At 44.1% G+C, this 14,167-nt stretch overlaps 1 protein-coding gene across 7 annotated transcripts in view; it reads left to right on the top strand.

Annotated features, from left to right (window-relative positions):
- Positions 1-680: 680 nt before the first annotated feature.
- The window catches only part of MACROD2 (mono-ADP ribosylhydrolase 2), an 849,382-nt gene continuing 835,895 nt past the window's right edge, over positions 681-14,167 (top strand). For 5 of the 7 annotated variants that reach the window (XM_074536850.1, XM_074536853.1, XM_074536852.1 and 2 more), the window contains exons 1-2: positions 681-873; positions 4,740-4,856. In XM_074536850.1, coding sequence (XP_074392951.1) covers positions 828-873; positions 4,740-4,856 — 163 coding nt within the window. In that variant the 5' untranslated portion in view covers positions 681-827. The remainder of the gene's footprint in view (positions 874-4,739; positions 4,857-14,167) is intronic. The other 2 variants (XM_074536851.1, XM_014268149.3) reach the window with 1 other exon arrangement.

Here is a 14,167-nt window from a genome sequence, read left to right as displayed (position 1 = left end):
CTCCCCAGCTCCCTCAGCTGCTCCTCACAGCACTCGTGCTGCACACCCTACACCCGCTCTCTTGACCTTCTCCGCACACACCAGCTCAGCCCCGCTCCCAGAACCCTCAGCCCGGCATCTCCAGCTCCAGCCCTGTTTTGACACCGGCCGGGGCCGTTTCCTGCATCCCGGACGCTCCACGGGCGCCGCGGGCCCGCGGGAGGCGCTGGCGAGCGGGCGAGTCGGGCCAGGCTCGGGCCCGGGCCCCGGCGTCGTCGCTCGGCAACAGCCCCGCCGCCCCGGGCACAGCCCGGTACCGCCGCAACCCGGAAGCAGAGGGACGGAGGAGGCGGGCGAGGGGCGGTGGCGGGGCGGGACGGCACCGGGGTGTCCGCCCGCTCTCTCCCTCCCTGTCGCCCCGCGGGGGCTCCGAGCGCCAGCGTCGCGCAGAGCACGCAGTGTCGCACCCAAGCACCCGCCGCGCCGTGTCCCCGCACCACACAGTCCCCCAGATCCCGCCGGGCCGGCAGCACCGCGCTCAGGCTCCTCCTGGTCGGTGCGGGAGGAGGAGGAGGAGGAGGCGGCTGCTGAGCGGCGGCTGCCGGAGCCAACGGGCGGCGGGGAGCGGGGCGGGCGCTGCGGGGGTGTCGGGGTAGAGCGAGGCGTGACCCGGCTGACGGGCACCGTGCAGCGAGCGCGGAGCCGGAGCCGGACCCGGCGGGATCAGCGGCACCAGCGGCGGCGCGGGGCGTCGGTATCGCTCGGCTCTGGCTCTGGCGCGGCGTCTCCTCCACCCCCTCGTGAGCCTGGGGAACCTGCAGCTCAAAGCCGCCGCCAGCCACACCACCATGTACCCCGGCAACAAGCGGAAAAAGCTGTGGCGGGAGGAGAAAGGTATTATCGCCCTTGCCGGTGGCCGGGCCCGCTTCTCCCGCCTTTAAGCCCACGTTGAGCCGGGAGGGAGCGAGGGAAGGGAGGGAGGTGGTCCCGGTGCCTCCAGAGCCGCCGCTGCACCGGGCAGCGCTTGCCGCCGGCCGCGGCTGAGGGGACGGGGTGGGGAAGGGGGAACTCCGTGTGCTCTGCTTTCGTCCTGGGCTCTCCTGGCCGAGCCAGCCTTCATGGCAGCCCGGCCGTGCGGGAACTGAGGATGTTCCCCTCACACCTCGGCGTGTCGGTGAGGAGCGGAGCCCCGGGGCGGAGGGAGGGCGGTAAACAAGCCCTCTCCGGAGGGCTGCCCGCCCCCAAGTCACCTTGTGGGAGTGTTTCAGGCCGAAAAGTTGGGCACATGCTCTGGAAACGTGCTTTTTCTGCTTTCAGTGGGTTTGTTTTCTAAGGAGAAGCGGGTTTGTTTGGATCATTGGTGTAATCAGTTTGGATTCTAGCGTCGTTCAGATGGGGTGAAATGTTTGGGGTATGGGAGTCTCCGAGCTTCCCTACGTCCCGTCTTTTCCACTATTTTTTTATATTTTAAGGACCCTGACCTGTGTATTTTCAGTTTATAAAGCCTCTAAGCTAAACTCCAGAGCATGAAAACTGTGGGCCAAGCATTTGATGCATTGTTTTGTTTGAACTTTGTGTCGATCTGGGGAGACCAATGTAAAAATTAAGAAAAAAATTCACCGAGTGGAAGTGTGACGTTTATATCTGTGAGGAGGAAAGCTTCTTGCCCGGCGTGTTCCAAATAATGTAGTAATAGATGAGGAGAGGAAGAAATACCTATGGGAGGGTCATGTTTTAAGTTCTCTTTTTTCCTTCCATCACCCTTTTGACTCTGTTTCAAGCTAAGAGGGCTGAAGACCAGTTCAGTGAACAGGATTCAAGTGCACGTTTCTAAGGAAAAATTGTTAAAACAGAAATAAACTTATTTTTCTGTAGTGTAATTGCTCCTGTCAAACTCCTCTCGAATGAAGTGAGTCTTTTTCTTTCAAACTGTCTTACAATCCATGTTTCTGTAGTAAAGGCGAGGCAACAAATTTCTACCTGGCAAAAGTTTCTGTTTTCAATGAAGAAAGTACAGTTAAATTGTCTCAAGCATTGTTTATGTGTGATCAATTACAACCGGCTTTTCCCTTAATGCTGTATGTTTCACCTTTGAAATATACAAGAGGCGGATGGGGGAAAGTTACTGGTGGGCTCTAGTGAATGTTATTATTACTCCCTCTTGTCTATTTCAGCTCTGTTGCTGTCTGTGTGAATTCATAACCAGGCAGGTGAACTCCAGTCATTAGTCAGGAGGGTCTGGAAACTGGAGCTGCTGTGGCACACTTTTGGTGTCTCAGTCCCTTATGAGCATGGTGGTCTCCATCAGCATGGGCACGTTGCTGAAGGCAAATCGGTTTTTCCATCCAGGATGCAGTTTTGAGTGCTAGCTGGCCACAGCTCCCTGTCTTTTTGCCCAGTAAGAATGAAGAGCATTTGCCAGTCTTCTGCTCCAGTAACTGTTCCAGCACCATGCTGATGTTGGCCCCGAGTACTTTGAGTGAGGAGGGCAGAAAAAGCTTCTCTCTTCATTGCTGGCATTGCCCTTCAGTTTTTAGCCCTGTGGGACTGCTCTTATCAAGTACCTGATTTACTGGAGAGGAAAACTAGAGAAGCCCAGCTTCCTACCTTCTTACCCAAATCAAGTCTTGTCAGGTCTGCCTTCACCTTTCCAAGCACCCCTGAACCCCTGGGTGTGCTCACTGGCACTGTTCTTCCTAGGAAGCTCTGAGTGCTCTTGCTCTCAGCCTTTTATATTCTGAAGCATTTCTTAAAATGAAAAAAGCACCGATTGCTAAATTTGAGTTCAAACCCACTGACAATACGCTTGCTTTTCTTAATTACTTTCTTGGTAATTAAGGCTTGGTCCACGTCCTCTCGGGGGAGATCTTCCATGAGGACAGCTGAAACGGAGCAGGAGCAGGAGTGGAGGTGATTTCAGAGCCTCAGACACAGGACTGGGCTGCCTGCAAACTTCCCAAGTTTCTGCCACAGGCAGAAAGCTGTGCTTGCAGTGAAGGCTGTTGGGAGCATCCTCTGGGAGGTTTGTAAGACTCAATTTAAGTTCTTGCCGCTGACTCACAACAGCAAACTTTTGTAAAACCTTCCTGTAGAGAAAAACTTGTGTTTTGAAGGCACAGGAGTGGCTCTGTCACCTCTTCAGCAAAAGGCACTTAGACTGGCTCTGTCTGTCAGTGCCTCAAAACTGACATGCTCTCTCAGGTCTGCCCACCTGCAGGGCTTCCAGTGTGCATGTCACTCACATACTTGGAGTTTCCTGTCCCTGGAGCTTGGGGTGGATACCCAGCTGTGCAGAGTGGTGACCCTCATCAGTCAGTTCTCATGGCAGGTGTAAATATCCCACAGGGGTACCAGGCTGCATAAGGAGAGAGAAATGTTTTTGTCAACTGAAGAAATTGGTAATACTGTCAAAAAATACCAAAATGAGCTTAGTTTGTTAAGGAAGGCTGTGTTCTAAACTGGCTTATTAGGCTGGGCTGACTGCAGCCTACCTACATAATGAAGAAATTTTATTTTGAAGAAACACAACCCCAAACCAGACCCCAGTGATCTTCTTTCTTGTTTTTTTAAAGATTTGATCTGAGAAGCAGTTTCCATGTTCATCTTTTGCTGCTTCTACTTGGGATGAAAATGTTCTTTTTATGTCTGCCTAGTCCTTTATGTAAAATGCAAATAATGTTGGTCTAGCCTTTCCTCACACCCCTAAAAGTTCTCCAGTCATTGAAGAGCATTTATTACTGATTAACATATCAAGAAAACTGTCAGTGTGGTTAAAGTAGCACAGTGCTACTGGTAAAAACAGACTGAGACATTTGAGTAGAGTATGGGTGTCATGATGTTCTCTACTGGTCTTTTTCTTTTCCCTCTTCTTTTGGGAGGGAAAAAAACTCTTCATCCTGTGCTGAGCTAATACTGAACTTGATGAGGTAAGGAGGGAAAAGAGGATGTGACTGCAAAAATGAGCTCAAGTGCTGGGGTTGCTTGCAGTTTTGGGTCATTGGGATGGCTTTTTTTTTTCCTGTAAAAGTGTATTTATAGCAGGGTCTGAAGAAGAGCAAAGTTGGCAGTTGCTGTCATACTTATGTGGTGTTTGAGGCTTTACTTTTCACTAAACTTCTGAAAAAAGAGTTGGTGACATTCTTAGTAGAAAACAAAAACAACTGCCCATATGTATTTTAGTGAGGTAACCAGGTGCATCCTATTAATGTTAAAATGAAAATCTCTAAAGCTAAACTTGCCTTTTTTACCACCCCAGACAGTTAGCGATTAACAAAACATTTTCTGTAGCTCCGATCTCTTTTGTTGTGTAGTAGCATTTTATTAATTCCCCACCAAGCTCCCTGCCTTTACTCGAACTTTTGTTTTTTAAGTTCTGGTTTACAAATGCAAAACCTACAGAACAGACTTTCATACCTGAAAACACCCTATAAAACAACAACTCTCTACTAAAGTTGCTGTTCTCTGATACAGGAATTAAAGTGGCAGGAAGAAGCAGCACAGCAGTGCTGTGGGGAGGAAGCCTGGAGAGCCCAGAGTGTGGGGAAGAGATTTTAACTTGTTTGGGATAGCCAGAAACAGGGGTGTGCAGTGGTACAGATGCACCATGCTCAGCTCCTGTTGTAACTCACTGCCTCACTCTTGCTTGGACCCCTCAAGTGGCATTTCATTCCTCAAGGACAGTGCATTGGTCACTGTGGCTCGTCTGCAACAATGGATGAAAGCTTGCAAAACTTCTTTTTATTTTTCTTTCCCCTGAACAGAGCGTTTGCTGAAGATGACCTTGGAAGAAAGGCGCAAAGAGTACTTGGGGGATTATGTGGCGTTAAAAACTATTCCAACATGGATGGAGGACTTAAAAAGTAAGAGTGAAAGTGATGGTAAGTGAAGTGGGGGAGTCGTAAAATATAGAGCACTCTGTTTTCTCAGTCTTAAGTTACTTCTAGGAAGGCCAAGACTTAGAACCTGTGTTGTTTTGAACAGTGATAGCCTAAAATTGGGACAGGGGTGAAAAAATCCCAACAAGAATTCATAAAGCCTCACTGGTGTCCCAGAACTCTGTTGGTATCCCCAGATGGAGTCACTAACCCTTAGGTGTTTGAAATAGATCTTCTCTGCATGAGTCTTACTTTGCAGATACTCCAGCAGTCAGTCATGCCTAAATTTACTGAGCATAATGATATTGGGAGTCTGGGCAAAACAATGCTGCAGGTGACCCAAAAGCAGAGGGTAGGTGTGCAAGCTGAGTTATTTTCTAAGAATCCAGAAATTGGAGAAGATGGGGTCTCCCTTACATTTGATCCTGGCTGCTTTCATGGGCTGAGGAACCTCAGTCTGGCCAGGATTAACTCCACTTTCCTTAGCATAAGCAGCCTTATCATGGTTGTGATCACCAGCAGAGCTGTCTAAATACTTGCAGTGAGAACTAACCAAAAATGTGAATCCTATTTGCTTGCAGGCTTCTCTGCTGTGCAAATAATTCTGTAACAGTGCCTTGTTGTTTGTCTGGTTCCCTTTCATTCACACAAGGGTATGGAGGAATAGGGATGGCTTCTGAGCTAGTTTCCTTCTCCTCTTCTGTTTCTTTTTTTTTGCTGTGTCTTGCTATCCTACTTGGCTGAAGCCTGTTTGTTTTTTTCAAGGAGTATCTAACTATGAGATCTGAAGTGCTTCCTGCCTCTGCAGATATAGGACTAATTTTCTGACCCTTTTGTTATCATTAAAGAGGTGAAGAGGTGTGTAGCGTAACCTCCTGGCTGCAGGTGAACATGGTTTTATGGTGATAGTCCAGGTGCAATGAGGCCTGGAGCTGATCAGCTGTTTTTAAACTGGCAGGCTGTAACACTTATTTTAGCACAATCTGAAGGAGCTCACAGATTTTTCAGATGTCCTTGTCAAAAGCAGCTATTACCATTGTCTATTCCTAAAAGCATCTGGAATAATTTTCGAAGTGAAAATATGTCAAGAGATTGCTGAGCTCTTCAGCCCTGCTGAGTAGCTGTGTTACATCAGTACCCATAGACCTCTTTCTCCCATCAGAGTAGGTCATTTATATCTTGCAACATCAGAAAGCCTCTCCATCTAGAAAACAAAGGCTGCATAGAAATAAAGAAGAGTACCTGACTTCTTGCAAGTTGATTTTGGAGGCCTGTGGACCTGGGAGTATACAGTACAGCATGTGGTTTAACTGGGAGACTCTTTATCCCTCCTAGCCCAAACTATTTTTTTTTTCCTGCTACTCTCAGATTCTCTCTAAAGCACTGAAATTCACGGATGTTGCATTACTTGGGCTGCTGAAAGTGACAAGGTGTGGATTTACGTTGTGATTGCTGTTACACTTCACAGAAGCAAAATGTCAGTTTCTAATATGTGGGTATTGAATCATGGCAGTAGTGAATTTATTTCCTTGTAGCTGCTCTTGCATTCTTGCTGTTAGTACCCAGTTCACTGCAAAAAATGCTCCAAGGCAAAAGTTGTGCTGGAACACTTCTCTGCTAGTTGAAGGTTTTGTTACAGTGTACGTTCAGGAGAAAAATATCCTTAGACACTTTTTCTTTGATGTATTTGTTGTAAGTAAGCCATGTGTAATAGTGAACTTCTGGAAGGCTGGGCTGCTGAAATGCTTTCACATTCCAACTGATTAGAACAATTAAAAGAAATATGTGTATTAGTGTGGCTGTTACTGCATTTGTTTCAAACTTTATTTCTCTTAAATGTTGACCCTGTTCTGAAGATATCAAGTGTGTCTAAAAGCTGTCTTTTTGAGCTGAATTACAGAAAAACTAGAATTTAAATCTTATTTTAGCTGATGAGAACTTTTGCTCTGTTTGATGGGACATACAGAGGGCAACAGGTGCAGTTTGAATGAGGTGCTGGAGAGAGCAAGTGAAGCCCCAGGTGTGATGGAATTGGTGATGATCTGTCAACACCATGGTCAAGTTCTGATATTTCCCTCAAGTAAGAGGTGGCTGCTTGCACTGACAAATGGAAGGGGTCTGAAGGAAGGTGATGGTGAAAATAAAATCTTCTGTGTGTTTGTCAAGCCAAAACAAAAACTGATGGGGAATTTGGAAAAAAATCTTTACAATTTACTCCCAATACCATATAGAGTAAAAAAAATGACAGATTGATTAGTAAAGCATAGAGTGGCTGTTCAGGGAGAGTGATGAGAAGAAATCAAGAAAACAACCAAGAACAAATCAAGTGAAGCAGGCACAATCAATCAGCTGCTGGAGTAAGAAGCTGTAGGAGAAGGGCAGAGCCTCTGAGCTGGCAGCCATCCCTGTGGACACTCAGTACTCAACTGGTGTTCAGCACTGCACAAGTTTTTGTACTGGCTGTCAGGAAAAATTGTGTGTACAATGTAAAACCTTCGCAGTGCCCGTTTTTCAGTGGGAATGACTCACTAGAAGGTATTGGGGAGTTCCAGTTAGACATCCATTTTTGTTATGTGTAAGTGTAATGGCGGATTATTAAAAAGTCTGTATGCAGAATGATGCAAACTGAAATGACCTAAGGGGTTCATATTGGGAAGGAACCAATCTCACTGCTAGGGCACTTCATGGGTGCTCTTTACTGGCAAATTGGAAGAACATACCTTAGTTTGTAGAAGAAAGCTTTTCCCTACCCTTCTTCTACCCTTTGATAGAAGTTGTTTTCAGAACTGACTTCTGAAGAAAACCAGCAAAACTTGGTGGAAGCTCAGTGTTTTGGTGAGGATGGAGGTCTTTGTAATAGAGCAACATAACAGAGGGATGCGCATCTATGTGAAGGCTCCTGAGGAGTAAAGTTACTGAATGGCATCTGGCAAGGGCTTTGTCTCTTTGTAGCAGCAAAGCTATTAAAAAATATTTGGAAGTTCACAGAGGCAGTATCTTGTAAAATGCTGTGCTGTGACTAAAAAAATCCTACATTTTTTTGCTTCTCATTTGAACACAACTAGCCATAAGAAATTAATTAGGTTGGTGTATGTTGGCGTGGAATCTGATCAATGTTTGTGTTAAGTCGTGGTTTTGGGAAGAGGGTGGCACAATGTGGAATACAAAGACTAAACTTGGTGCCCGCTTTTCTGCACTGAGGGAAGCAATCTGATGTGGGCATGTTCCTTTCCAGTAGGGCTGTGCTGTCAACACCCCTGATTTTTGGTGTGCTGCTTGCCTGGCTGCACAGGTGGATCTCAGAGATCAGGTGTTGCAGCAGTGGAAGGAAAAGGGACAGTTAGTGACAAATGGCCCTCTTTAATGTCAAGAGGGCATGGTAGGAAGACAAAACTTTTGTTCTTTAAGTGGTCCTGTAAATATAAGCTTTCTCTGGTTTAACTGTTTATTAAGGAAATGAGGGGTTGCCCGCTTTGGAAACAAAGAATGAGCTTGCCATAGAGGGCCGGATAGTGTGAATGTACTGTAAGGTATCATTCTCTCCACTTGTTATCCTTCAGACAGACCAAAAGCACATAAATCTCATCTGCTTTCTCATGTACTTTGATACAGAGTGTCTTCCTGACAACATGTGAATGATGAACTTGTTTTATGAAGTTCGGGAATTCATATCCTTGTGTTTCAATGCTGTTTATTAAATACCACTTTGTTAGGCACTCGTACAGCAACTGGAGCTTATGCTGCCAGTGAATTAAATGCCACCATGTAGACTAACAACTGGAGTGTATTTTGAGGTTAAATACATATATTAGCTTTTTGTTGGGTACACACTAATTCCTGAAGATATCTTTACTCTGCAGTGGTGAATTTGAGAGATGACTTCAAAAGAAAACTTTCCTGGAAAGCTTTTTTAAAAATTAGGGTCTTGGGAATTTCGTTGTTATTGAGTTTTTTTGTGTCACTGGTAGAAAAATATTTTGTTGTATTGATTGGGTAATTCAGAAAATGGAATAAGGGATATTGTTTAACTCCAGGCAGCTGATAGTCCTGTTGACTCTCACAGCCCTGGAATTCATTGGTATGACAGTGATGCCAAGAAAACAGCAAATTCAGGTGGTGGTTTAAAGATCTTTGCTGGTGGTAGGAGCTGCTTTTCATAGGATGAAGTTAAAATGGAAGGACGCGATAACTGAGTTTATTTAAGGTTACATGGTACTCTGCAGTCCTTTTAAACAAGTCTAGAAATATGTTTAGATGTTTTGGCAGTCTCTGAATCTTTTTAATGTGCTATTTTTAAAGAAAATTATATGGCTCAAACTATTCAAATTAATCTAACACTGAGGGCTTTATGTATAATCATAAGTTTTGGATTTAATAAAAGCATTGTTGTACTATCAATGTGTAGCTTTCTAAATATTCACAGTGGGTTGACACAAGATTACAGAGACAAAGCATGTAGATAAGCCAGTCCAAATGCTGCATGGTGAAAAGAAAATGTGTAGTAACACTGAGCTCTGGCCAGCATTTCTTGAGATGGGTAACTAACACAAGTAACTCTCCAGTATCTCTGTGCAGCCCTGCTTGATGTGATTATCTGTCCTGCAGGAACTAGGAAACAAGGTGATAAGTATTAAACAGACTTTGGAAAGTGACACCACTACTAAACTGCAGTGAAATTCAGCCAGACCTCTACAAGTAAGAAATGGCATCTCTCAAAACCCTTCAGTATTATCACTGGTTTATACAGAAAAAGAAATTATGTTCAGCTAGAACATTGAGACTGTTAGACCAGTTTGACAATCACAAGATCTGTTGGTAAGAGCTGTGTGAAACCTGCATGTTTCCAGACCATTTCCCCTCCAAAAATCCAAGTCCATCAGCTTTCATTGTGATTTTTTTTTTCTTACAATGACTGTAACTACTGTCTTTATAATAGATTCTTAGCTGAGTGGCAAGGAGGAAAGTAAATTGAGATAGCAAAAATTACATGAAGCTATCTTGCTCAAAAAAAAAACCAACTTTTGCTACTGAAACTCTTGGTTTGAGGAAGTTCAGAGTGCAGCAGTTTTTCTGCTGAGTACACACAGAAAATAGCAATAATTTGTGTGCCACCATTCAAGGTTACCTGTGGCCCTGAATGTGAATTCCAGCTTTGCCTAAACTCGTGCTTCTATCTGGTTTTGTCCTTATTTTTCATGTATTCATGGCATACCACTGTTACTCATGCTAAACATCTTATCACAGGGTCTCTTCAAGACTGGTGTGTTTGAGGTTAGAAATCTGTGTCTCTTAGATGCACATGGACAGCACTGCTTATTAATTGCTGTGTATAATAGCTGGGGGAGCACCATGAAAAAACGAACAACTGTGATTTCTGTCAATTGTGTGAGGATTATGGTAATTAGGTATTCTGAATTCTTGTGAAATTAACTATGCTTTTTGTGGACATGGCTGAAAATGTGTTTTCTCAGTTCTGCTCTCTGTCCATGTTATATGCATATTAAGGAAGCAGCAAAGGAATTAGAGGGGCGAGAAGGGCAAACCATGTTCTTAGTGTGTGCTGAAGGTGTGCAGGAGTCTGTGTGCCCATGGCATGATGTGGAGTAACTTGAATGCTGAGCTGGTATTTGGCTGCAGCAGGTATCCAAGGCTGCCAGGGCAGGAGGGTGTAACCAGAGCCCTGCGTGCTCTGCTTTGCTCTGGCTCTTGGCTGCCCTTTCATGTTGTGTCCTCAACAGATACAATGGTGCAGATCTGACCATGTGATCTGGTGACCCCCCCACCCTTCTGGCTTTCTCAATACATACTTTGGCTATTGATTTCCAAAGATAGACTTGCACAGTACGGAGATGGGAATAATCCTTTGTCGTGGTTTCATGTAATTTGGTTTTTAGTTATGGAAAGGAAATCCATGAGCCATGGAAGTGATTCCCTGTAAGGACCTTGGCAGGTTCCTTTGGACCTGACAGAACCAATCAACTGGCTAGTTTTAAATGTTGGCACCCTGTTAAATCACTTGAGAGCTGAATATACCTCTGTGAAATGGCATTTAAAGATGAACAAGCCCCAGGAAAAACTCTCTGGCTTCTGGCCTTTGAGCAGGTAACTGGATGTTGGCCAAGCTGGGCCAGGAGGAGAATGAGGAGATGCCTTAGTCTTGGGCTGAAATTCTCTTGTAAGGCTATGCTGAAGATACAACTGATACACCAGAGTTTTTTTCATGGAATGCTTTGGGGGGATGTAGCATTCTAGCCATAGCCATTAGCAGAATCACCAGTGTTGAAACAAGCAGATGTTGAAGTAGCTGTGATCTAACGAGGAGCTTGAACAGAGAGAGATGAGAAACCTTGCCCCAGGGGTAGAAGAAGAAAACCTCTGTTCCCTGAGATAAAAGAAGAGAGTTTTTGTTTCTCTACTAGAGCAGCCCATCCTTAAAACTGCACCCCAGTAAGCTGAGATGGCCCATGGTGATAGTTGTGGGAAGACTGCCAAACCATGGGAGGGACTTCACCATTGCAGATTTCTGGGCCGCTGCTATTTGTGACAGTTAAAACCACGAGAGAGCTGTTTCTTGTGGAAAAGTCTCCATGGCATGGCAGGAGACCCTCTAAGTTCCTCTAAGTGAACTGAAGTAAGAGTATTTTTTAAGTGATAAACTGACTGAAAATAACAAATTTGTCTCTACGTTATCAGAAGAAAAAAAAAAAAGTTGGAGGGAGGAGAAGCAGTCTGAATGTTTATTCTGAATTCTTACTATTTCTTTTCTTTTGGTTCTGTTAATGAAATTTTCTTTATACCCTTTAAAGTATTGAGCCTTCTTTGCTCTCCTCCTAATCCATACCTTGCAGCAGAAAATGAGTAAATAGTTCCAGTGGCTGCCCTGATGTTTGGCCAGCTCTAGATGCAGTGCATTAATTGGTGCATTGGCCAGGAAACTCAGATTGGTGATCCTAAACCATTACACTCTTCAGGTGCAAGCTTACTTGAGTTTAAACTGAGCAATAAGCTCTGTGTGTTTGTTTGCTGCTGGAGGTGAATCATCTCTAGTTAGTGATATCCCTGATGTGAGTAGGTAAATCAGTGTGTTTAGTCCAAGAGGTGGAGGGAAACTACAGTAAACAAAGACACTGAAGATGTATTCAGTTGACCTTGTAATTCTCTGGTGAGTTTCATGTGAGTAACCTTTATAGGATGGATTAGCTGCCAAAGAGATTATGCTTGTTTTACAGTTGGCATTGAAGTGGTTTTGGGAAAAACAAAAAAGTTTCTTGCTTTCAGCAAGTGTGAGATGATGATTATTAAAAAGTTCAGGTCTGTTTACATAGATTAAGAACACAAAATCCAGTGTAGCTAATCCTCTCTCTAAGAAAGTAAATCACTTGTCTTTGATGTAATTAAGATGATGACTTCTCTTTAAGCTGCTGCTCTGTGACTTTTTTAACGAGGTAACTTCCATACAGCATTAAGCTTATACAAGTCCTGGATAGAATTATTATTTTTGTGGCTCTTCTGCATGCAGCTGAGAAAGCTCTCTTATCTGCAGTGTCAGACAGCTCCTTGAGGGGAAAAAGTTAACCATAGGAAAGGATGCTGCTCTCAACAACAAATTGATAAATTGGTGTCCTTACTGAGGCTCTGCAAGCTCTTGATGGATTTTAGAAAGGGATAGTAGGTGGAGATACAAAGGGAAGTTAGGCACATCTTTGCCAGAAAGAATAATTTTTATGTTTAATTCCTAGTGACTGAGTCTTGACCAGATGAATAACTTTCAAGCTTCTGTCCTGTGCAAGATGAGAAACAATCCTTTTTTTTTGTAGCTGCTGAATGTCACTGCACTGAAGTTTTGTACAGAGGTCCCTAAGGAAGTACTTAGTAGAGTTAGGAAGTCAAGATGATGCAGTGTGCTGTCAGCTGGCAGGCTCGGTCTGGGTGTGAGGGGAGGACGGCTTTAGCAGCAGTGATGCTTTAACTTGGGATGTGCTGTTCCTCAGAAACTGCTGAGAAAAATTGTAGGTTCCAGCTTGGAATATTTTGGTGGCTGACTTGAGTAAGATAATTTAACATATCTTAAAAAGTAGCAGGCTATATATTTAGGCTTCTGTCTTTTCTTAGATTATTATTTTTTTCCATTCTTCATTTTATATATAAAGGGTGAGTTTCTTTTGACTGTGGGGGACTGCAGGATCAAACCCCCAAATTAATGTACAATTTCAGTAAGTCATCTAGCTTTTCTCAGCATGGTAGCTTGGCTAGTGCCCCAATCTATAATTTTTGATGGATTGAGGCATATGTCCTCACAGGATTTGCAGACAGATGTGAGCCAGTGTGCCAGCCTGATTAGAAGCCATGTGCCTATGATTAGGTTGAGGCCAAAACCAAGCTGTTAAATTGTACCCTTGTTCATGGCTCACTTATGTGGATCCGTTGCCTCTGTGACTTCAAGATATTTTCAAATGCAGGGGGAAAAAGCTGATGTCCTTCTGCAGAAGATGGAGCCCTCTTTTGATTAGACAGATAGAGACTGGTATGCCTTGGTTTAATTTGATGTAGCTTAGATATGACAGGTATTAATGAAGGTGCTGAACTCTTGCCTCAACTGGGACTTGCTGCCTGGCTCTTTGTAAGTAGTGATGACACAGAGTAGGCCACCCAGCTCTGGGTGTGGAAGGCTTGCAACAAGTTTGAAACCTAACCTCATGCTCAAAGGAAGTAATGATACTGCTTTAACTCCCTTGATGGGCTTGGGGGATCACTGGTGCAGTTTAAGCTCTGTTTGGATTGTGTTTACTAACTTTGGTGTGTAGCTGTATTTGCTTCATGCACAGTTTAACACTTGATTACACATGTGTTAAAAACCCAGTCACTGGAAACAACATAAGCCTGGCTTCTCTTTTTTGATTCAGTATTCCCATTTTTATTCATATGCCGTTTTTTGATTCATTTCTACATGCCCAGCATGAAGAAATGTCTCTTAACAAGCCAGTGAGGATCTGAATAATTGCAGTGTAGAATCATAGGATTGTTAAGGTTGCAAAAGACCTCTAAGTTCATTGAGTCCAACCATTAAATGGTAGTAGTTACTCTGTGAAGTGATAGGTGGCTTTCTCCATATGAGGACATCTAGCTGATGTGTATTTGGAAAATGAGTTGAGAGAAAATTTCTCAGCCCTGTAGGAAGTGCTGCTTATTTTTTTTTAATGCCCAGAAAATGCTCTTCTGTGCTGGAGAGAAGGCTTAACAATCCAGTAGAAGGATGTTAAATTTGGATTTCGCACAGCTTTAAAAACCATTGAAATGATATTGAGAAGTATTTT

The sequence above is a fragment of the Zonotrichia albicollis genome, chromosome 3 (genome assembly GCF_047830755.1).
Source record: "Zonotrichia albicollis isolate bZonAlb1 chromosome 3, bZonAlb1.hap1, whole genome shotgun sequence".
Classification (NCBI taxonomy): domain Eukaryota; kingdom Metazoa; phylum Chordata; class Aves; order Passeriformes; family Passerellidae; genus Zonotrichia; species Zonotrichia albicollis.
This window is presented reverse-complemented; position numbering and strand designations above follow the sequence as displayed.